This window comes from Saimiri boliviensis, chromosome 4 (genome assembly GCF_048565385.1).
Source record: "Saimiri boliviensis isolate mSaiBol1 chromosome 4, mSaiBol1.pri, whole genome shotgun sequence".
Classification (NCBI taxonomy): Eukaryota; Metazoa; Chordata; class Mammalia; order Primates; family Cebidae; genus Saimiri; species Saimiri boliviensis.
This window is the reverse complement of record NC_133452.1, coordinates 126,596,784-126,621,907: the sequence shown is the minus strand read 5'-3', so window position 1 is coordinate 126,621,907 and position 25,124 is coordinate 126,596,784. Positions and strand designations below refer to the sequence as shown.

Sequence of the window (25,124 nt, the reverse complement as noted above, 5' to 3'; positions counted from 1 at the left end):
TATGGCAAATGAAGGGGACATGAAGAGCTAAAATAACTAAAGCACAAAAGATTTCCTCTTCTAAAAAAAAAAAAGATATTTCAGAAAATATGATTAGAAGAAAAAGGAGAAACCATCACACCATTATAATATGGTCCCTGAAATAGGATTAATAGAGTGGAATAAATGGTTGGCTGAGAAAGTCCCAGCTGGAACATCAGTATCACAATAGGGACAGCTAGGGGCTGGTCAGACTAGATATCCCACAGAGGATACTCAGAACTCTCAGAAGAAAGATATCAGACCTGCCTTCTGCCTATTATTTTTTTTTTCTTTTTGAGACAGAGTCTCGCTCCATCACCAGGCACCAGACTGGAGTGCAGTAGCACCACCTCAGCTCACTGCAACCTCCGCCTCCTGGGTTCAAGCAATTCTCCCGCCTCAGCCTCCTGAGTAGCTGGGACTACAGGCACATGCCACCAAGCCCAACTAATTTTTTTTGTATTTTTAGCAGAGACAGGGTTTCACCATGTTGGACAGGATGGTCTCAATCTCTTGACCTCGTGATCCACCCGCCTCGGCCTCCCAAAGTGCTGGGATTACAGGTGTGAGCCACCACACCCTGCTGCCTTTTATTTATTTATTTTTAAACTTGTTACTGTATGTTTCAAACTAAAAACTATACCCATAACGTGCTTAAATTAATTTTAGAATCAATATTTGCACATGACTTTCCCATTTTATTGAGAAAAGTAGCTCAACCATGACAACGTAGATTATGATACAGATATGCCAGCTCACATACTGCATAATTGTTTTCTTTGGGAATGACATACAGAATAAAATACATGGGAAGAAAATAAGAGAGTGTCCCTCTATAGAAAAGAGCTGTTTCCTTCCCTCACTTTTTTCCCAGCTGCCCAGACTCATTTCTTTACCAAACATTACAATTAAATATTTTAAATAGAATTTCTCCATTTATTTAAGGTAAAAAGCAAACAAATTTGAATATAATCCGTTCCCTTCCCCAATACAACATTCCTTATTCTTACATATTAATTTGGCTATATTTTAATTATAGTCTAATAAAATAAAACATAAGAAGCATATGAAACTTGAAGAGTACAGATACATTCCCAACGCAATGTGCTTACAGATGCCATGATTCTTGTCACTTTCACTTTGTATTTCTGAGGTTATTTTATGCATTAATTTAAAAAATAACATATACAAAATTGACATGAGTAAACCCAATTCTTACAGTTTTTGTCATAAATGTAAATAAAGCTCATACCTGATTTAACTGCTGCTATTGCCTTCGCAGGCGTGGTCACAGCACTTACTAGGTTACATAGTGAGATCCCACTGTTGTTTACTTTCTGAATCTCTGGTGTTTTTAAACTCCACTCTTCTTGTAATTTCTTGAAATATAAAAACACATTATTTTGCCATCTTAATGTTTTCAAAGTTGCACATTATAATTCAATTTCTTAAACAGATCTTAAAGGAGTAATAATTGTAGACCCTGATTTGTGAGGGAGTTGATGAAAGAAAAAGGCACCATTCCTATCTGTTCCCATAGACCAGACAAGTAGGTATGGACCATTCTGCCCTTAAAGGTTTCATAGGTGGCAAGTGAAATCCTAGCCACAGTGGGAGTCAGGGTATTCCTGGCTGCTGTGGGTTCCAAAATAACTGTCAACTGTAAGTCTGTAAAACTGTACTGGGTAACAGACCAGTTACAGGATAAAAGGTATCAGGAACAATAAAAATAAATAGGAATTCAGAATTCCATTTTACAGAGTATTTTAATCCTACAAATTTCAATTACTTTTAAAAACACACATATATCCACCGATTTGGAGTGGAAAGAAGTGCCATACTGGTCACAGGTGTTATGACTTGAATCAGATGACAAAAGACTTGTGCATTATTTATTTATACAGGAGATTCAAACAACTTCTATCTCCAAATACTCGTTATAGTGGTATATACAAGCTAGAGTAAAATGCTGAGTGAAGAGGATGTTTTACCTAATATGATGAAAAGTGGTATAAAAAATTACGGAAACTAAATAGAGATTTGGTAGAAAAGGAAACTTGATTACTAGAATAGTCAGCAACTCATCGGCACATTTTTTTTAAAAGCAAATCAATTAAAACTTTATGTCCTTCTTCAGAAGAATTAGTTAAGCCCCATGCCATGATTTCCAAAGGTCAACAAAATATACAGTATATATATGAGGATCTAACTTAGATGATATTAGATCAAAGAAAACCACCATTAGTCTTTTAATCCTTCATTACTGACACAGATAAATGAAAAATTAGTATTAGATAATAATGATTCACCTTAGTGTCTTCCAAAGATTTTCCTAAATCCTCTGCACCAAACGAAGGCTGCACAATGGGAACTCTTTTTGTTGTTTCTTTCATCCATGACTTCAGTGATTTAACAAGAACTTGGAAAGCATCCAACTGCTCTTGACAAGAAGTTACAGCTTCTTTTCTAAATAACGAAAATCACACAAGAATTTCAGTCACAGCAAGAAGAATAAATAAATAATTATTCTCATGTTACACGATGTTAAGAAACATCTTCCATGTGTACTTCAACCCTTTGACACAGGAGGAAAGGTTTCATACGTGACAAGTGAAATCAGCTAAATCAGTAGTCCCCAACCTTGTATGCACCAAGGACTGGTTTCGTGGAAGACAATTTTTCCACAAACTGGGTAGGGGAGATGGTTTTGGAATAATTAAAGTGCATTACATTTATTGTGTGCTTTATTTCTATTATTATTACACTGTAATATATAGTAAAATAATTATGTGACTCATCGTAAGGCAGAATCGGTGGGAGCCCTGAGCTTATTTTCCTGAAATGAGGCAGTCCCATCTGGGGGTGATGGCAGATAGGGGCAGATCATCAGGCATTAGATTCTCACAAGGAGTGTGCACCCTAGATCCCTTGCATGCAGTTCACAATAGGGCTTGTGGTCCTATGAGAATCTAACACTTTTGCTGATCTGACAGGAGGCAGAGCTCAGTCAGTCATGTGAGTGATGGAGAACGGCTGTAAATACAGATGAAGCTTTGCTGCCAAAACCCACCTCCTACCGTGTGGCCCAGTTCATAACACGTCAGGGACTGGTAGGTACCTCAGGGGTTAGGGGAACCCTGAGCTAAATAACTATTGGTCTATTTCTCAGGCAAGGTTCATAGATAGACGTAGGGGCCAGTCAAGAAATCTGTAGCCCATATGTAATGGCACTCTCTATAATGCTACATAAACTAAGAAAATACACAAACAATTTTAACATTATTTAGATTCAATGAGCTTTGATCTGACCACTTTATGTGATACTGAATGCCAGCAGGCACAGAATCAGAAGGGAAAAGTTTACAATCACTGACATGAAGAAAACATAATGCCACCTAGTGGTTTCTACACTATACTACAGTCACGTTTACGGATGGATAAACTGCTTCAGGCAGTCCAGATTTAAGTCTCTCAAAATGAGATGAAACCTAGTGACTGGAGAGTTTTCATGTGTGACTCAGGAAGCTCCACAGTGAACTGTACGGATCGTTCTGTATGCTCAGCACCATGGAGGCAGTACACATCCCCAGCACATAAACAACTGTGAGGACGGTGACATTTGGCATGTGGGTGACACATGCGAATATGTAAGCGTGCAGAACACTGGCAGATAAGAATGAAATGCAGCTGGACTAATTACTGATGACTACATTATTTTAGAGTTGGACGCATTTTAAAGAAGAAACAACCTAGAGATCACCTAAGAAAACCAAGAACATTTCTTCTATGCAATGTGAATTAAAGACCATACGACAGGATGGAACATATAGCTCTGTGAGAAGTATAGATGGCACTCAAACATTTTAGGTAGAGAATTCTGAAGAAATAAAGAAGAGTAGCTGGAAGAGAAATGACTTTTCTAAGTTTTGAGGCTTTTGTAGATAAACTGTAGCAAAATCTGATGTATATTCTAAACTAACACAAGATCAGAAATACAAAAGCTCAATCACAAGGCCCTGTACAGCTTTTTAGCTCAACGTAGATTCTTTCACTTGTTGTTTCTTACCTTGTTTTTTCACAGGTTCATATCTCATCTACTGCTCTTTAAAAAGTAAACTATTACATTTAAAGGGCCGCATGGAAATCGCACATCGTTTCTGAATTGAGCTCAGAAAAAAAAGAATCATGAGCTGTGTTCAAGGTTATTTCTGTCTTTGCAAATAAAAAAGTGATATTTGCCCAAGGCTTTAGAGAATACAGCAAGTTTAGATCATTTTCAGGAATATACTACCACCATCATTTTTCTTATGCAGTATCTTCCACTTTTATATAAGAAGTATTGAATTTCCCTCCTAAATATTAAACCAAATAATGTATTTAATTTTAATAGCACAAAAAATCAATATCAAAACATTTATAAAGTAGCTCTATGCTTTTTCTCAAGTTTACAAAATTGTTTCAGTTACCTACATAAGTATCTCACTCTAATTAATATAAATACGATAAAATACAATTTTTAAAGTGGTACTTACTTTTCTTTGATGGTATCCTCCATTTCCTTGAATTTCTTTGACAAATTATTTGTTTTTTCAAAAACCAGAGCTTTATCACCTGGTAAGCCATGGCTGGATATCTCCTTCAAGAGACTATGCAAAACTTCAAGGTCTTTCTTGTGCTCTAAAAATTCAGAAGTTGATTCCTACAAAGCATTTAGATATTTAGTCAATATGAATATTGCTCGATCTTCAAATGGCATTCCATCCAGAGGTCTGTGTGGAATCAGAATGACTCTATTCATAATTTCACCTGTCTGACTATGGCCAGTACTTTAAATATAATAAACAGGCAAATAGGCTATTTGAAAAAGAACACAGTAAACCTTATTTAATTTAAAATGCATTCTATATTTTGTCTCTTTGTGGCTTCTGGTATGTAAGATGGTCCTTACACCATCATCTTAAGTGTGATGAATGGTATTTCTTTCCAATCAATCAGCAAAGGCTTCAAGGAAAAGATGAGGTTTGAGATTTTTAAAGGAGGAAAACATAGATCTTTACTAGCCCATAAGCAATTAAAATGATGACTGCCAATTATAATTGTGGCAATAAGTACATGAGTTTTCTTTAACTATTAATCTACTAGATTAGCCTCCTGCATAGTAAGGAAAACATACCTGCATATACTGAGACAATTCAGTAACATCTTTTCCTGGCACATCTACTTCAGTAAGAGCCTGAGTTTTTGTTTCTAAAAATGTTTGGAGCTTTTCTGAGAGGTTCTCAAACAGTTCCACTTTGGTTTTTAGCTCCTCCATTTTGGCAAGTTTTTCTTTGTGTTTATGACTTGCCTCTGAAAACCTAGAGGACAAGTCCTTCATTTTGGCTTGCAGTGAGGATGCAGTGGATGGATCTGTTGTTTCTATAAATTTCTTCACTTTTTCATTCATGGCATTTATACTGCTCTGACGACCTGCAATATCCTGTTCCAACATCTAAAACAAACCAAATAGTGCATATGCTTTATAATGACGTTTACAAATAATGTGACAGAATTTTTTTAAATGACTATTCATAACAATATAAGCTTGCACAACCTGTGACTAAAGAGGTTACCAGTTGAAACTGAATGACAAGTTTGAACTGTCCGTTGAGAAATGCCATCTTAAATCTCTCCAAGGGAGAGTGAAGAACAGCTGGCTAGTTGCTCAAATGAGGCAGGAGGCTGCTGCTATTCAGCAACCCCTACGATCTAATGGAGCCTGGGGATTAGCCACGGTCCTAATTCTTAAAAGACTAGACAAGACTTATCTGATTAACCTCATGTGCAGCTGGCTGAAACAATGATAAACAAGATAAGACTCAATGTATGCATAAGCCCTCCATAATGAATAATATTCAAGAAAAAGTACACACAGCCCTTCCTACACTTCTTTCCAGAAAAAATCTTTTACACACTTGATTTTGTGCAAGCATTACTTTCCACACCCATATTCAGCAAATGCCTCTTTTTTGTATCCCTAAATTTATCTTAAATCTAACTATATTTTGAGCTTGTAGAAGTGTTTTTTAAAAAAACTGTAAGTGGGAATTTTTTTAAGTCACTTACAATGTTTTTACTGATGATATCCTGAAGAGCAGCAGAGTTTAAGGGCACTTGACCTTGTTCTTTTAGAGAACTTTCCACACTTCCCATCCAGTCCAGCATTTCATCCAAGCCATCCTGCACACTCAGTGAACGGGTCAAGGTTATCTGGAGTTTTTCATTTCGGTCATTAACAGACTTGGACAGATCCTCATATCTTCCAACAATGTCATCTACTCCAAACACATCAGGAAATATTAACCACAAAGTTCTCTCTGCCCTATCCCTTTTCAAAAACACATGAAGGTGAATCATACAATTTCCACACAAGAATTTTAAAAATGAGTTCAATGATAAATTCCTAATGCATAATCAGAACACCACCTAAAATGTTAAAATACAAAGAAAAAAAGAGAGTTCAATGGAAAATGAAAATTGAAATTGTTTTTTAAAAAGTTAATATATATCCCATCTGCATTTGAAAAGAGATTTTTTTGGATGCATAAACATTTGAATTGTCCCTGAGAGATGAAAGAGTGGTCCAAACAGGAAATCTTTGAAATAAATACTGGTTCTCAATCTGACATTTCACATTAGCCATACTTATTGATAATTACTTACAGGGAAAAATGTGAGTCACACGCAGCTATTCTCAAAACAATACATAGTCACAAAACATTTATGAAGAATTAAATTTTACATATAAAAATTATTACTCTCTCTCCCTCCCTCATACACACACAAAGCTTTTGTCATACTTCCCAACTGAAGCAAATCACTCAAATGTAGAGAAACTGGCAGATGCAAATAAACTGAGAAAATAGACAACAATGAAAATCTACTTAAAGTTGAGATTATGCTTATAAAATACAAACTAATTGTATTTAAAAGTTTAACAGCAGACAAAAGAGAAAACTAAACTTAACAGGCGAACCTATCTCAGATGAGGATAAACTTTACCTTCAATTCTAAAGATAAGATGCTAAAGAAAGAAAACCCTTTCTGGTCTAGTTTTTACTTGACTAATGTCCTACATTTTAACATCCTACATTTTATATTGTAGACCAATGAAAAGTTCAAACAACAATGGTTTTTAATGTATTCATCTCTTTCTCTCTGGAAAACAGTGTTTTAAATGGTGAATTTATCACTTACTATCCAAGAATTTTAAAAATGTTTTAATTATATCTGAATTCTTTAGTCTCATACATTGTAGAAAGCTTCAGTAGAGGAAAGCTGTGGGTCCTGAAACATCTCTATAAGATAAAATCTCTTACAGACTTGTGTTTGGCCCGTGAAGCATAATTCATACAACAAAACAATATAATTGTTCTAATGCTACATCATGAGAAAACAGCTTGAAAATTTTCCCTGGAGTGAGAGGTGACGTGTAGATGATTTAAAGAGAAAATCATGCTCCTCTTACTAAAACATAATGAAGCCCATCAGCAGACTGAGTGGAGAAGGAGACAGCATTTCATATTCACCAAAATGCTATCAGCAAAGGAAACAGGCAGTGAGCTCAAAAATAAGCTCTAAACAATAGACGCTGGGGACTACTAGTTGGGGGAGAGTGGTGGGAGGGTAAGGGCTGAAAAACTGCCCACTGGAGACTATGCGTATTGCCTGGGTGATGGTTTCAATCACATGCCAAACCTCAGCATCATATAATATACCTTTGTAACAAACCTGCATATGTACCCTCTGATTCTAAAATACAAGTTGAAGGAAAAGAATGAGCTCTAATTTGGAAAGTCACAAGAGCACAAGATCTGAATGGCAGCTTGAGGTTGGCAGGTTAGCAACTTCTCAATTGGGCAACTGTGCATCAACAGGGTAAGTAGGATCAGTGATCTGTTCAGCCGTAATAAGTGACTTCCCAAGGAAAGCCAGCTATTTTCATATAATTAACAGATTTGAGTGTTACTGTTTGCTATAAACTAAATGGTTTTGTCCCCTAAAATTCATATACTGAAGCCTAAGTCCCAGTGTGATGGTGTTTGGAGGTGGGGCCTTTGGAAGACGTGATATTATCATCTAATAATAAATATTTGGTCTCTGACCATAGCTCTTGACATAAGAGTTCCTAAAACCCTTATGATTTCCTCAGTAATATAGACACTAGGAGAATCTCTTGCTCTGGTATCTGGTCATTGACCCCAGTTCCTGACACAGAGCTCCTAAGACCTTCGTGATTTCCTGAGTGATAGGAGTATATGACAGAGCTCCTAAATCCCTTGGGATTTCCTGAGAGCAGGGTCTCTTTTGTTTGAATGAGGTGATGCCTGGTGGCCTCTTGGATAGTCTTAGGGTAAGGGAAGCAGGGGAGAGTGGGAGATGTTGCCAGGGAACCAACCATGTGATTAGACAGTTGGAACTGTCACCTCCTCAACCTCTGAAGAGGAAAGCAGGGCTGAAGGTTCAATTGCTACCAATGGCCAATGATGTCATCAGTCACGCCTATGTAATGAAGCTGCCATCAAAACCCAGTAGGTTTGGTTTGGGGAGTTTCTGGATAACTGAATACATGGAGTCCTGGGGGAGGCATGCCCAGAGGGAATAACGTTCTGCTCCCCTTCTCCCATACCTCACCCTGTGTATCTCCTTCATCTGGCTGTTCATCTGTATCCTTTGTACATTATTTACAATACACAGGTAAATGTAAGTGAAGTCTTTCTCTGAGTTCTGTAAGTCACTCTAGCAAATTAGTAGAACCTGAGGAGTGTCATGGGAACCCCAATTTATAGCTGATCAGTCCGAAATACAGGTCACAATTTGGGACCTGTGATTGGTATGTGAAGTGGGGCAGCATTATGAGACTGACCCCTTAACCTGTAGGGTCCGAAGCTAATTCCAGGTAGACAGTGTCAGAACTGAATTGAACTGAATTGAATTGAGTTAAACTGAATTCTAGGACATCCAGCTGGTATCTGCTAGATAATTGTTTGATGTATGGGGAGAAATTCACACAGATCTGGTCACAGAAGTGTCCTGTGTGGTGATTAATGGTGTGTGAAAGTAGCAAAAACACTCAGGTTTTTTCTGTCTCTCTAAGGAGGTAATTAGGTCATCAGGGTAGGGCCCTTGTGAATGGGATTAGCGCCCTTAGAAGAACAAACAGGAGAGAAATGATGTCTCTCCACCACTCTCTACCAGCAAGATAGTGGCCATCTGTAAGCCAGGAAAAGGGCCCTCACCAGAACCAGACCATACTGGTGCCCTGATCGCAGACTTCCAGCCTCCAGAACTATGGGAAATAAATGTCTGTTGTTTAAGCTACCCAACTGATGGTATTTTTGATATCGTAGCCTAATGAAAACACTGTTTAGTTTGTACCTCTTAGTAATAAAACCTTGTCACTGAAGTAAATTCTTGATTTTAGTAACTAAAAGTTATTTTAGAAAAAGGTTAAAAAAATCTACTAAAAGAATTTTTTTAAATCATTGGTTTTCTTAGAAGTCAGAAAGATATTAAGAGAAACTCCTCTATACTTTAAATAGTTTCACATATTCCTTGAAAAGTATGTCAGAGGTTTTAGTCTTAAAATAATGTAACAAATGAATTTTAAGCAACCAAACGTGAAACTATGTACACTTAACAATGGGAAAAAATTATCAAAATGCCTCTTCAAATAACAGAAATACAAATAAGATTGTCTTTCTTTCTCCTTCATATGCTTATACTTAAGTCCTCACAGCAATTTTATCTAATGTGGATATACAAGATGCTGCACCGGGACAGAGGAACAAAATGTTAGAAATTCCATTCCTACTTTCATTTTATACTTTAAAACTCAATACTTTTATATTTTGCAATTATAATACATATAATAATATAGTAACATGTTCATATGACTTATAAATATATCTGCATATATGGAGATACACGCTAAAGATCATTTTTGACAGGAGCACATAATAAAAAACATCTCGATATATGTAAGAATGAAAGACAGGGTTTCCCTTCTACAGAGTGGTCTTAAAAGAGCTAAGTTCCATTCTTCTCCTCAAATAAAATTTCTACTCATATTTTAATTCATGCTCCATTTAAGGTAAAACATATGTCTAGTCATCTGTTGTAGAATATTTTTACTTCACATAGTCACACACAGAAATACACAGTAACATTAAATATGAAAAGCAGAGCAGTGAAAACAAAAAATACATATATAAGATAGTAAAAAATATGTATTGATAATCCACTGCACATAAACTAAATACTGTAGGTGGATACAAAGATAATACACGATAGCTCTTTTCTCAACAAACACATTAACCTAACACATGCGGGCACAAAAGTACCACTATACCTGTCATCAAGTTTCTACAATCACTAAAGATAACTGGGTAACTGGAACCCTCAATTTGAGTCAGGCCACTAAAAAACTTCTAGAACACAGAGAAGTGGGAAGAATTCTCAAAGCGCATCTCTCAGGATGGGTACAGAAGCTTACACCTGTAATCTCAACATTTTGAGAGGATCATTTAAGCCCAGGAGTCAGAGACTAACCTGAACAGCACAGTGAGACCCCATATCCACAAAAAAAATGTCTAAAAATTAGCTGGGCATGACAGAGCATCCCCATAATCCTCACTTCTCCAGAAGCGGAGATGGGGAAGATTGCTTGAACCCAGGAAGTCAAGGATGCAGTGAGATGTGATTGCACCCCTGCACTCAGCCTGTGCAATAGAGTGACCCCTGTCTCTAAAAATAAAAAAATAAAATTAAGCATATCTCTCAACCTCTTAAGCCCATGTTCCCACTATTGATAAAGATCCTCAGAGAGTCTATTTTGGTCTTCAGTTGAAAGCCTACCTCTGCCCAATCCCATCGAGCAAGAAAATTTTGTGACATTCTACTTCCTGTGGTGGACATTACATAGTGAGTTTCTGTTACCTTTTCTAAATATCAAATTTAAATTTAAATATACTCTTTTCAAGATACACAGCCCCTGCCCTTAAGATTCTAATATACCTGCCAAAGAAGGCACGCCTTTTCCCAGATTCAGGAACACCATTTCACAGAGAAAGAACACACAGAACACAATCTACTACTAGTGAACATTCTTTTCCATACCTATTAGGATACTTTTCTTTAGAATTTACCTGTGAGACAGGAAGAAAGGACATGAATAACTTACCAAGTGTTCTCTGGATATCATTCTTGGCTGGAAGTAAAGATCCCCTGGCATCTAAAAGTACTTCAGCCGTTTTTTTCAGTTTCTCTACAGCAACCTGCTGGCTTGATATCTGTCCTTGCAGAGCCTGTAAGATTACATGCTTTTCGATTAGACTCAGTAGAACTAAATAACAGATTTCTAATGTGGACAAAGTAATCTGTAATAAGATCAAGTAAAATTGGCAGAATAAACTTTTCTTTGTATCAACTTTCATCATCAGCTTACTCCAGAGTTCTTAGAATAAGGCCAGTTATGAAGTAGCATTAGCAAAAGCATGAGCCAGTCTGGATAATACAAATTAAGTCTTGAAATAAACCCTTGAACATATATATATGTTCATAATAATTTTGCTGGTTCCTGATCATACAAGCCGCTAACTTTATAGTCTGAGTTACCCCTTAACCCCTACTTCTAGGCTTTGTATAATACCTCAACTACTACCAAAACAAACAACAACCAAAACAAACAACAGAAAACATCTGAGACCATTTCTGACTCCAGATAAAGAGATAAATTAGCTCGCCCAAATCAGTAGATCCTGACTCAATACTGAGTCATTTTTATTTCCGCTAATTCAATAAAAGTTACTGAAAATCTAACAAATTAAAAAAGCCTTGCTACATTTTGTGAACATACAAAAATAAAAACGAACACGAAGCTTACACTCAGGGATTTTATAGTCTGAGACAGAAAGTGGTAAATGCCAAAGGTGAGTATGAAAAAATGCTACTGGAATTTGGCAGGAAAAAACAAAACAAAATGGGAGGGAAATGAGAGCCACCTCAATGGTAGTCACACTGAGATGGCCCTGAAGGAGTGTGGATTTGGGAAAACAACTCCCTGCAGAACAAACCAAAGACACAAACACGAAGACAGAAAAATCACAGGAGCAGGGGAGAGTCCCATCCAGTTTGACAATGCATATGGGTGGGTAAACAGAAACAGGCCTGGAAAGGCCTCATACATCAGGCTAAGAAGTTTATACTTTATCCCATACCAATGCAGAGTTATGCAGGGCTTCTGGGTAAGGGGTTCATATGCTCAGGGCTGTCCAATAGAAAGGCTACATTTGTAGCACTGCATGGATTTTTCCAAAGTGCTGAGATTACAGGAATAAGCCAATACTCTCAGCCAATAAGTGGTATCTATAAACAAAAATGAGAGCAAGCTTAGAGTAAAGGAATGCCTGTTTTGGAATTCATGAGTCCAGAGTGCTTTTGGGACCCTCCTACAGAAAGAAACAGCAAAATGGGAAATGGTAGAGACTTGGAATACAAACTGGAAATAGACATAGAGAACTGAAAGTCAAGACACATGTGACTCCTAAACGAGGAAGCACAGCAATATCAGAGAAGGAGATTATAAAGAATCATGGAAAATATTTACATATAAGTGATGGGGAGAATAAAAACACAAACAAATTTAATTGGTGAGGTGGAAATGGACCAGAATAATTCTGTCCCCCAAGATTAAAGGAAGAGGAAAGTGGAAAAGATTAACAGTGTCCATTGCTTTGGAAAGGATAATGTAAACTGAAAGACTAATGAGTCCTTGAATTTAATGAATGGAGGTTCCTGCATACCTCTGAGCGAACAGATGTGGCTCAACAATGGGAAGGAGGGGAAAAAAAGGTAGAAGCTGGAGCCATAGATACGTCTTCCAGAAGTTTGGCCCTGCACTTCTAACAGCTCTGACGGATCTCTGCAAATGTGGGCTGCCTGGCCACATAGGCCTCTGCCTGGCTTTAATTTCTCTTAAGTGACTCAGGCTCCTCTTCTGCTCTTTTGTATTGGGATTTCAAAGCCCCAAATGTCCAATTGTAGATGTGAACTCATCCTTGGCCATGGGCCTACCTTTCCAACTGCCTCTTGAATATTTCCATCTGAGTATATGCAGTCACCTCCACCTCAGAAAAGCTAAATCTGAACTCATCATCTCATTCCCTGTACTGACACTTTCTCCTGGGGTATATCTTAACTACCCAAGCAGCAAACCTGAAGTTCCTCCTAGATTCCATCCTAAGGCTTCTTTTCCACCTGCAAATCAACCATTCAAAGCTTTTTTACACACATAGAAATCAATCGACAATTTTACCTGCTTAATATTTTTTAAAAGTCAACTTTTGCTCCATATTTCTCGATCATTACAGGATAATGTCTCACTTGGATTGTTAAAAAAAAAAGCATCCTGTGTTTCGGCCTCCAATCACTTCTCTAATATAGCTCCTAATGTGTTCTATCTAAAATACATATCTGACCATATATCACCCTGATATAGTTTGGATATTTGTCCCTGCCCAAATCTCATGTTGAAATGCAATCCTCAATGTTCAAGGTAGAACCTGGTAGGAGGTGATTTCTCATGAATGGTTTAGCCTCATTGTCCTGGTGCTGTCCTTAAGACAGCGTGTGAATTCTAGCAAGATCTGGTCATTTAAAAGTATGTAGCACTTCCCCACCGTCCCACTGCCCCGCCTCTCCCTCTCCCTCTCTCTCCCTCTCCCTCTCTCTCTCTCTCTCCCTCTCTCCCTCCCTCCCCCACTTCTCTCTCTGGCTTACTTGCTTCTGCTTTTGCCATGGCACAGGCCTGTTCCTGCATTGCCTTGCTCCATGAGTAAAAGCTCCTTGAGGCCTCCTCACAAGCTGAGCTAGGTCAGTGCCACCCTTGTAGAGCCTGTAGAATCATGAGTCAACTAAATCTCTTTCCTTATAAGTTACCCAGTTTCAAGTATTTCTTTATAGCAACACAAGAACAGCCAAATATAACCCCCGTTAAAAATTTCTTGGTAGTCTCCCTTCACAATAAAGGCCAAGACTTGAGCATGCTATAAAAGGTCCAATGAAATCTATTCCCTAATTCTATCTTCAATCTCAACTTTCTGTTCCAGAAACTTCCAGTACAGCTATTCCTTACCTGTTTATTCATGCTGAACCCAATGTCTTAGCATCTCTACATATCAGCTTTTTTGTGCAACCTACGTCCATCATCCCGAACCTGGCCGCTATTCACCCTTTAATACTCAGCTGGGAAACCTTCCCTAAGTCTCTCTTCACTCTTAGCTTTGGTAAGTATACCCCACAGGAACTCCCGTAAATACCCTGTGACTATTATTGGATTCATCTGTGCCTTCTCGAGAACTAAGAAGTCATCCCTTTCAGCTTTCTATTAGTAGTGCCTAGATCAGTGCCTGACACATAACAGGCTCCATAAAATTTTTTTCTAGAATAAATGAGCAACTATGTAAATAAATGAACATATCAGGTGTAAGATCTAAAAAGGTTCTCTTCTAAAAAAAAAAAAAGGTTATCTTCTATTTCATCATTATTTATTATCAATATTGAAATGCCTAAAGCTAATGGCAAAAAATTTCCTCAAATAATCTTCATAATCCAAGAAACTGAGATGACATATAAGCATACTGTGTGTATGTCAAAAGGCCCACCAAACCATGACTGACATGGGATCTAGAATAGCAGAACCTATAGTTGTTTCAAGATGCCGAAGAATCTTCATCAGAGTGGACCTGTTTGAAAAATTCTCCTAGCAGTTTAGTTACAGAAAGTATAAAAAATTCCTCAAGACAAGAACTTTTTACCTGCGACCAGACTGAATTCTAGACCACAGGGATGGCTTATTCACACAACATGGTTATTTAGGAGATGAAATAAGTAAAGAGTACCCTCTGAAAATTTTTTTTTAGAGTATGAGTTTACTAAGGGCCAGGACAGGGTTTTAACATCTTTGTGCCTTCATAAAACCCAGCATACAAATGTTTACTGAATGAATAAATAATGTAGAAGTGATCATGGTTCTACTATTAAAATATCTAATACCAAAGATGGCCCTGTCTACCAGCTTAAAACTTAGAAGTGAATTATAAAAGAAGCATGTCTTCTTTACCTCTTCTTGTCAAAACAACCCTATGCCTTTAATCTCGACAATTATATTCTAGAGGTAATCATTTTTAATTCCTAGCATGTATCGAGGTCCTAATTTAACAATAATAGTTGTTTATACTGCTATTTTGGAACAAAATTGTTCATCCCAATATTCAAACGGGTACCTTATATTGTTCTGAGTGGATTTCAAGGAACTTAAAACATGAAAGAAGGATCTGTGACAAGAGAATACCAGTAGGAACCAGAAGACAGAGAAGTCTATAAACTTACGGGCCTTTGTCCAATTCATAAAAGTTTCCTGACTTAACATCACCCCAGAGATCTGTGCAAGTCTGGAATGCTGACACTGGCAGTCCATGTTATCTGGCCCCATTGCTGGGTTCCAAATCCAGGACTTGAGACTGGTCACCAAATCCTGTTTTCTACACCTCTTCCGGGGCTAAAATCTTGTTTTATCCACTAATTTCCCTGGAAGGGGATCTTATTATGGCCTAGTAGCATCAGACTGTTGACAACACAGTTAACAGTTCTTCGAATAATAATGCTGATAACAACATGCTATTGGCCAAAAATATTTCAAATGAAATGAACGAATTGGGTGCCCCCAAATTACATCTATGATACAACAGAATATAAGTAGAAGAAAGTATATTAAACATAGAAAGACTAATTTTTTTGTAGTAGTCTCATGGGTTTATATTATAGTTAAAAGTAATTGTAAAATGTTAATAAACATAAGAGAAATGGAAACTACCTAATTCTCATAAAAATTTATCCTTGATACATTCTGAAATCTTCTGAGAGAAAAATATGTACATTACCAGCAACAATTTTAATTGTATATTTAATTTTTAAAATTATGCTATGACTTAATTAGAACTCATTCTCCTTAGAGATTTCTCTTTCCTTTTCATATTTCTTTGACTGCCTTAAGACTAAAAGAGTCTTCTTCTGCAGCAATTATCAAATAGTTTTTTCATTTTAAAATTTATCCATGTATCTGTTTAATTAAAAGAACAATGCATTCTTTTGGGTTTTTCTTTTTTTGCTTTAGTTATATAAAATTATTCTTACATGGAATATAATCTGTTTACTAATATAGATCTAACTTAAAATGTGTTATTTCTATTTTACGTATTTTCTATACTTAAAATAACTAACTTCCTAATTAAATGATATATATTCAATCAATAATTATTTTAAATGATTTGCATTTCCTACTAAAATAATGACCTCAATGTCACAGTAACTCCTCTGCCCCACCACATATCTTGTCCTTGAATATATAATAAATTGGGAACTGAAAACTCAATTAAAATAGATCTGTTCTTGTCCCTGTGGAAAAGAGCAAGAAAAAAAAAAATAGAACTGAAAATGCAGATTGGAAAAACGATACAATCCCTGGGGAGGCCGCATGGACCTGCGGATGCTGACCTGGCCCATGGCATCTCCCTGGTGTCCAGTGAAGGGCTGGATCAACTCTTCAGCCTGGGAAAGAAGCAGTACCTCCACCTCCTTATCTCCTGACTGTCACCTTCCTGGCTCTCATCCTATGCTTCCCACCCCTTTATAGGCCTTCTCTCTGCCTGACATTAACCTGCCACATTTCACCCAGGTATGACTTAGCTTTCCTTAGCTTTCCAGAAGTTGTCGATCTCAGGCAATAACTAATTTTAAGCTTGCTCATCAGGGTACCTGTTTCCCTTGTCAACAGCACAGTGACAATTTTTGACTGTAAATAATATGCAATTAAATTCTGAGAGATAGCTGTCTAACCGGCAATCCTGTGTTTATTTTCCAGCTATGGCAGCAACAACCTACTATTATTCACCTGCTAAATCAAATCACAGAACAGACTGATGAAATGAAACTTCTAAACTCAAAATTACCAGTCGCACTGAATAATGAGAAAATATTTTATAAGTTCTCATCCCTTACTTTAGAATTTTAAAATATGTTTCAGATTTTAAAAATAGATTAAAGACTCTCTGCCAGTGTGAGTATGACTGAGAGTCCCACAGTTATGCAGTTTTGACGAGTCTATCTTTCTGTAAGAGCAGGTGGACTTTTTGAGAACTGTGCTGAGTAATTATTGAAGTTTATCTCTGTGAATCATGTAAATATTCAATGAGAACCCAAAACCTGGTCCTTAGAACCACTGAATGTGACAGTAGCATCCCTTCTTCCCTTCTACCTCTCTACTCTTTAACAAATATTTATTGAGCACCGGCTTTGAGCCAGGTAATATTCTAGGTGCTGGGAATACAGCAATGAATGAAACAGACAAAAACACCTGTTCTTGTGGAGCTTAATTCTAATGGAGGAAAAAAATAATGAACAAGGTAAGTAAGTACAAAGATAAATAAGTGGCCAGGACAACAATGAGTTTTGTTTGGGGAGTGGAGGCACTGGAATGCAAGTCACAAGCTGTAACAGTAATGTCCATTCTGTTAACAAAAAAAAACATGAGGAAGGTCGGGTGTGGTGGCTCACACCTGTAATCCCAGCACTTTGGAAGGCCAAGGCAGGTGGATCACCTGAGGTCAGGAGTCCAAAACCAGCCTGGCCAACATGGCGAAACCCCATTTCTAACTAAAAATACAAAAAATAAGGCAGCTGCGGTTGCAGGCACCTGCAGTCCCAGACATTTGGGAGGCTGAGGCAGGAAAATTACTTGAACCCAGGAGGCGGAGGTTGCAGTGCGCCAAGATCAGGCCATTGCATTCCAGCTCATGCAATGGAGTGAGACTCCATCTCAAAAAAAAAAAAAAAAAAAAAAAAAAAAAAAAAAAAAAAAAATCAGTGAAAAAAATGAATGTATTATGGAGAAATAAGAGTCATAACTCCCTCTGGAGGGAGAAGTATACTTTTCACACCATTTGTTCCTCTCTCTTAGCTGAAACTATCACAAAAGTGTGGGAAATTGGAAGACTTGCAGTAAGACTACTGGAGACTTGAATCTTTGTCTCTCTTTTTACCTTGGTCTCCTCTAACTGTCTTTGTAGATTTTTGGGGTCCACTGCAATAGGTTCAGATAAGTGTTTGTTAGCAGTGGCCTCACATGCCTGGAGTCCAGAAAGAAGTCCACATGAAGCATCTTCATAGTGTTGGTATTTATCCACCAGATCTTTAAGATTATTTCCAAGAACACTGCACTAAAAATCAAAAGAGAAAAGGAGTAGGAGATTAAAACCCATTATTTTCACATGCATCAAATAATCTTAGGACCTACAAAATATGTACCCTGGAAAAAAAAAAAAACAGATTTTTACCAAAGTTAAAAAAACTTTGTAGGACTAAGATTTTTTCCTTTATATGAAGAGGCACCCTCTAAGAATCAAGAAGCAACCATAAAATAGACAGTCCTGGATTTATATCAATTCAAAAACATATTTACAATAGCTGAGTCTTAATGTAGAATGAAGAATAAACATATCAATCATCAGAGGAAGGAGATTTTGATACATCATGTGTATAGACATGGATTTGATGAAAGAGTTTTAAAGGTGCTTAATAAATTATTTCTATATGTCGCACAAGATTAATTACCAAAAGGAAGACAAAGAGTCTATATTAGAATGGAGCAAAGTCCAAGAACCAATGATGGTCTTTAAATCATTTATGCAACTTGGCAAGTCTGTTTGGATTATATTACAAACCAGGAAATATTTTCTTAGATTTTTTTCAAAAAAACAAAACCTTTTTGCTTGACCACAGAATTAAAAGAAGCAAAACAATCTGTTATTCATTAAGTATTAAAATAATATACTCGTCAAATATATTAGACAAACACCTGCAGTATTTGTGAAGAGGATAATCTGAGATGAAATCAGTTCCCAAGCTTGGGAGGCCGCAAGCATCTGTTTCTACTTACAGTCAATGCACAACCGCCATCTGGTGGTCACATTGGATATTAGAGCACTTGGGAGCTGAGCCTTCTGGAAATCATGCTCTCAAAACTAAAGTAATTTTAAGTTTCTAATCTTTAAATACATTGTTCGGAAGTAAAGCAGGTTAGTTAAGATAGAGAGAAGTAGGCTAAAACTACCTTTCCTTCCTGTTTTATATTTTAGGTTTCTTGTCTCTTGTTCCAAAACAAAAGAGGACCAAGTGAAAAGTATAATCACAGATTTACCATCTTCTTAAAAAACCAAAATAACAGTACCTTAGAGTAGAGAGACCTGAACCGATCAGTAGCATGATCCAACTTGCGCTGCACTTCTCTGTGGGTTGCAGAAGTGTCAATACTGTCCTTGTCAACCTTGCTACCATCTCTCTTGCTGCAAGATTTGGCAGCTTCTAACACTCTGTTCCCAGAAATTGTGATGTATCTCAAGTCACCTTTGTGAGAAATAACATCTTCTGAGAAACTCTTCTGCCTCTTCAGTTTGGTCATTAAACCACTGAAGTCATCTGCACCTGCCTCCAGGTTTTCAAGTTCTTGTTCTGACTGCTGTAGCCAGTGCTCAAACTCATGATAGTCAGCATCGAACTTCTCTAATTCTTCCTGCAGAGAGTGAGTTAACTTCATTTTCTTCTCTGACTCAGCCAGTGCAGTTTCATAGTGTGCTTTCAGTTCCTTCATGTTCTTTTGCAGTTTCTCTTTTTCTTCAGGAGAGAGATACTGACCCTGTTTCTCAAGCAGCACTTGTGCGGACTGAGTGGCTATGATGACTGCTTGGTGCTGAGAGATGATCTCCTCGTGTTGGGCCTGTGTGAAAACAAATTGGTCATAATCTTCAGGCAGTAACAGGTTACACCAAGGCTGCAGAGAGCTCCTTGCCACCTCAGGACTGACAGGTTTCAATGATCTGCAGGGCTACAACTTGCTTCTCATTCCCCATTTCAAGTTACACCATCCTCCCTTTAATGGGTGAATTTCAGAATAGCAAGGCATTTGGAGCACACTAATCTTATTTTAAAGAAAATTTCCAATCTTGTCTATGTACTTAATCAGATAGGACAGACACCATTTTTTGGAAGTTTGGGAAAATGTAACAAATTTCTATTCCAACTCTAACCAAGAAGTGTCTATAATCTGATCTCATTTGATTTACTGCTTTCTCACAACTACTCAAAAAAGAATGTCTTTACCTAATTTGGGAGCAAATAAGTACAACATTTTTTATTACAAAATGATCCTGGAAACACTTTTGAATAGGGAAAAAGAATCTGTAACTTTAAGCTTTAAAAACATTTCAAAAATAACTGGGCAAGAACATTGTACATTCAGAAAAGGCCAACAGACATTAAAGAAACAGATACAGTAAAGAGAATCCTAGAGCTACTCAGCTTCACTGGGCCTCAGTTTCCTGCATGTGAAAATGGAGACAATAACTCCTACACATCACAGGTTTGCTGTTAAGGAGTACAGGAGATCACATACGTAGAGCACTTCCTGCAGAGATGACTTAGCGCCAGAAATTCAAATCCACTAACGGCAGGAAGGCAGGGCTCCCAGGCAGGTGTGCTGCAGGCAGGTCACAGGTGTACAGAGCTACTGATTCCTGCGGTCTTTAGGGCAGCAGGGTGGCATCAGGGAGGTAGAGTCCCTGTCCCTCCAGCCATAAGCATCTTCTTCCATTCACCCCAATATGCCATACAAGTGTGGCAAAAAGGATACTAATACTTCTGAGCAATTTCCCACATTTCTTATAACAGCTTACATGGAGCCCAACAACCCGGTCCCAAGGTCTCATTACCGGAGGGCTCTTTTTATTCCCTCCAGATTCTTTGCTGCTCCCACACTTACCTCCATCCTCCCCACCACCGTAAACACTTGAGGATCTTTTCCTCCTCTTGTTCTTTGTCTAGCTACAGCTCTTTCATCAGATTTCTTCTTGGTTAATTGTGCCCGTCTCCACTGAGTCCTCTCCAAATGCTGAAAACAGGTCCCCCACCCCACACTCCACCACCCTTACCTAACTCCTCTTCTGCCTTAGCACTCACTGACTTCTAACATACCATATAACTTAGTTCATTTCTGCTGTAACATTCTCACTCCCTAGTGTGCAAGGCAAGCACAGAGAATTTATTTTGCTCACTGTGAAATCCCAAGTACCTACAACAGTTCTGGCACACAGGGGCTGAGTGAAAATAACTCTATGCTGTTAAACAGACTTCTTTAGAAGTACTGCTATGGGGCAGCCATAATTAGCGCAGAACTGGCTCATTAACACCAGCATCCTCACTGTCTATAACAATGCCTGCCACCTTGTGGGCACATGGTAAATATTTTTTACTAAATAACTTCCCATAGACTGTGTTTTGGTATTTGAAACACATTAATATGCTACCGCCCAGAAGGGCTTTGCACAAAATAGGATGGACAGACATATAGAACACCATGTAAATGATCAGATCCATCCCTTTCCTCCTACAGGTGAGGAGTCTCAGGCTGACTTGGCCCAGGACCTGTGGGACAACTACTGAAAGCTAGAAGTTTCTGGCTCAGGCCCTTTGGCCCTCTCTCCACACTACCAGACTGACTTTCTAAAGCACAGAGTCCCATATTCTTTGAGGTAAAATGATCAGATGGAAAACAGCATGCTGTGCCTAAAACCAACGGCATTCCTGTGTGACATCTTTATATTTAAATCTGCCCACTGGTGTTTTTGACTACCTTGGTCAACTTAATAACCTTTCCTGATTTCTTTGTAACTGACTCATAATGTTCCTTTAGGAATTCACTAGAATTTTCATTTTGATACCTTATTTTTCATAATAAGGTCCTATAACAGCCCCTTAAAATTGGGAACAGTAAATACTCTCATTCTTCTTCTGGTTTAATTTGTATTTTCTATGACAACCTTATGAGGTTCTTACAGAAGATATAAGATACTCCTTAGGGAGTATCCTATTCCAAAGATTCCAAAGACAAAGAGTGGGAGGAAAATATATAGACCTGAAAAAGTTTCTGATGTCCACTCCTCTAACTGTCAAAAGCCAAATATTGAAATAAAATCACTGACACTTTAAAAATGGTTCTACAGAAGTCACCTCTGCTTCTATAGTAGCACTAACGTTAGCTTTAATTTATATCATGCAGTAAATTTGTAGAAGCGCTTTTATATCTCTTTTCAGCAATAGCCTTAACTGAATAGATGACCTGAGCTCAGAAAGAACTTAAGTGAGCTCAATTTCAGCCAGGCACAGTAGCTCATGCCTGTAATCGTAGCACTTTGGGAGGACGGAGGCAGATTGCTTGAGCCCTGAGCTTTGCAAACAGCCTGGGCAACATAATCAGACCTATCACTACAAAAAAATACAAAAATTAGCCAGACATGGCAGCATAAATCTGGAGCCCCGGCTACTCAGGAGGCTGAGGTGGGAGGATCAATTGGGCCAGGGAGTCTGAGGCTGCAGTGAGCCATGTTTGTACTCTAACCTAGGGAACAGGGTGAGACCTTGTCTCAAAAAAAGGTGTTCTCTTAGAACAGATTCAAATTTAGCAGAGTGAGCATATGGCCTAGTTTGAAATCCAGATTCCAGCGCTTTCTAGATGCGTAACTTGAGAAAGCTACTTTAATACTGTCAGTTACAGTTTCCTCATCTGTAAAATGAAAATAAAAACCCCAAAGAGTAACTGGGAAAATGAAGAGTTAAAATGGAAAGAACTTTCTGAGTGCCCACTTTAACTGTTCCATAAATGTTAACTATTATTTTTATTAAATCTTTGTAATAATTCTACTTCACATAGATGGAGAATGCCTAACAAATTATTTCTCATTATTTTTGACTTGCTTAGAACTCTCATAATAATTTCTATTCGATATGATTAAAGGAGGAAAAAAACCTCTTTCTTCTTTAAGGTTTGAAAAGAACTCACGTGCTAGGTTATTTTTCTCTCTACCGACCCGGACACAGAACTGAACGATTTTACAACAACACACCTTAACTTTCTGATATTGCTGATTCAGATTCTCCTGGGTAGTTCCAACTTGCCCATCAACATCAGTCTCCAACAGGTTACCATTAAATTCATCTTCTTCTCCAACTGCTGACTTGCCATCACCTTCTCGAAAATGGGTCCCATTCTGCTCAATTATCTGTTTGTGTTTTGTCCCTGCCCTTTCTGAGTCTTTGTCAACATTTGACAACCAGTCCAAAAGGTTTTCTATTTTGGTTTTGCTCTCTTCCAGCTGTTTTACTGCTGCAACCTGGGCAGGGAAAGGTCACAGGAGGAATTCAGAACGTGGGTCAAGGCATAGTTTTAAGACATTCCAAAAGTAAACACTTAGATCATTTTAAATTAAAATGAGGGTACTAAAAACCAATACACACTGAAAACTTAACATACTGAAATTAAACTTTAGAGCAACAGGCAGTTACTTTCAAGTTTTCATTGTTCTTAAAAATACATTCCAAAATTTTAACTATAATTGACAAGTGATCACACATTTCACAGAGAGGAAGTTTCATAATCTCACTCAAATATTAAGAAAAAGATACGCAAAGCCAACTCTTCAAAACTTTTGTAGTATTTGGTCAGTTATGTACCTGGAAACCCAGAATCCTACAATAGTCCTTAGTGATAATCCTTACTTACTACCACCGGGTATCTCTTAATAATAAATCAAGTAGCTGTTAAGCTAATGATTTTTGATACAGGAATAGTGCACCATATATTTGAATAAGGACCTTTTCAGTTTCTTCCTTGATTGCTGTTGTCACAACTTTATCCAGCTCCTTTTTGGACTGTTCTGCTTTTAAATTAAGTTGTTCACACTTCATCTTGGCTTCATTCAGTTTCTGTTCAATCAAAGCCTTATCTTCCCGTGACAGCTTTTCACCATTCTCTTTTAAGAAGTTCTCTGTGTTTTTCACTACTTCTGCCAATGCCTGTGCACTTCCTTCCATATCTTTCTGTAATTCCTTGTAACACAAAAGGAAAAAAATGTATTTTATTAAATTATTATCTATTTAGCTCTTCCAGAGCTGTAATTCTAAAAGACAGGGTAAGCACAGACAGAGTCTAGTAGATGTGGTTTGATTACACATATTCAATATGTTAATTTGAGTTGATTTATTTTAATCACAATACTTAATATAATTTGAAACTCAAACACTATTAAAGAAAAGCATGGATTTTCATGTTTAATGAAAGAATGCAGTCTGTGAAACACTGAAAACATGTAACTATTCAGTATATAATCTATACAAATTTGCACGCACCAAATTTTTGTGTATTATATGGGCACATGTACAAACACTTGTAAATACATGTAATATTTACAGCTCCTAAACTTTTATTTTTAAGTATGTGTTTACTGCTCAGGATAAAAGTGAAATAATTTTCCTAGTGAACTAAGATACTTTCTTTTTCTAAACACCAGACTCTATAACATGTAATGTTTGCTTCTTTGCCTGGCTGCGAGGTAGCTCAAGATTAAGATCTCTCCTCAGTAGGTATGGTTTTTCTCTTATCTAGATTTCTCCATGTAGTTTTTCCTCTTTTTTTTCTCTTTTATCATGAGCTTTCATTTTCTATATTACACTGTTTGAGTTTTAATATTGTTTTTTCCATACTTTAATCCTCTTCAAATTTGTCTGAGAAGTATTTGAATGAAAGAAATCCTATTAATTGAGCCATTACTATGTGATCGTCACTGTGCTAGTGCGACTTAACACACAATACTTAACATTTATAATAATGTAACAAAGAAAGTATGACCTATGAAGAAACTGAGGCTCTGAGAGATTGTTATAAAGCTAACAATGTATAAAGTCTGGAATCTGAACCAAGAGCTGTCTAGTTACAATGACAATGTTCTCTCTCATGACACCAAAATAAGGATATATTTATCTGTTGTTACTTTTATTTTTTCCCTTTCCTGCAGTAAAAAGGAACAAATTGCAAGAAAAGATGGAGTAAGAAGGAGCTAAAAAAAAAAAAAAAAGAACCCAAACTGATTGCTATTTCCTCTGATTTGCAAGTCATAAGT

The 25,124-nt window shown here is 37.3% G+C and overlaps 1 protein-coding gene across 28 annotated transcripts in view; it reads right to left on the bottom strand.

Annotated features, from left to right (window-relative positions):
* The window catches only part of DST (dystonin), a 498,104-nt gene that overhangs the window by 115,871 nt on the left and 357,109 nt on the right, over window positions 1-25,124 (bottom strand). For all 28 annotated transcript variants that reach the window (XM_074398159.1, XM_074398139.1, XM_074398145.1 and 25 more), the window contains 10 exons: window positions 23,821-24,054; window positions 23,073-23,339; window positions 19,346-19,891; window positions 18,159-18,335; window positions 11,243-11,366; window positions 6,127-6,335; window positions 5,195-5,512; window positions 4,554-4,720; window positions 2,331-2,487; window positions 1,274-1,400 (listed from right to left, as the gene is read on the bottom strand). In XM_074398159.1, coding sequence (XP_074254260.1) covers window positions 1,274-1,400; window positions 2,331-2,487; window positions 4,554-4,720; window positions 5,195-5,512; window positions 6,127-6,335; window positions 11,243-11,366; window positions 18,159-18,335; window positions 19,346-19,891; window positions 23,073-23,339; window positions 23,821-24,054 — 2,326 coding nt within the window. The remainder of the gene's footprint in view (window positions 1-1,273; window positions 1,401-2,330; window positions 2,488-4,553; window positions 4,721-5,194; window positions 5,513-6,126; window positions 6,336-11,242; window positions 11,367-18,158; window positions 18,336-19,345; window positions 19,892-23,072; window positions 23,340-23,820; window positions 24,055-25,124) is intronic.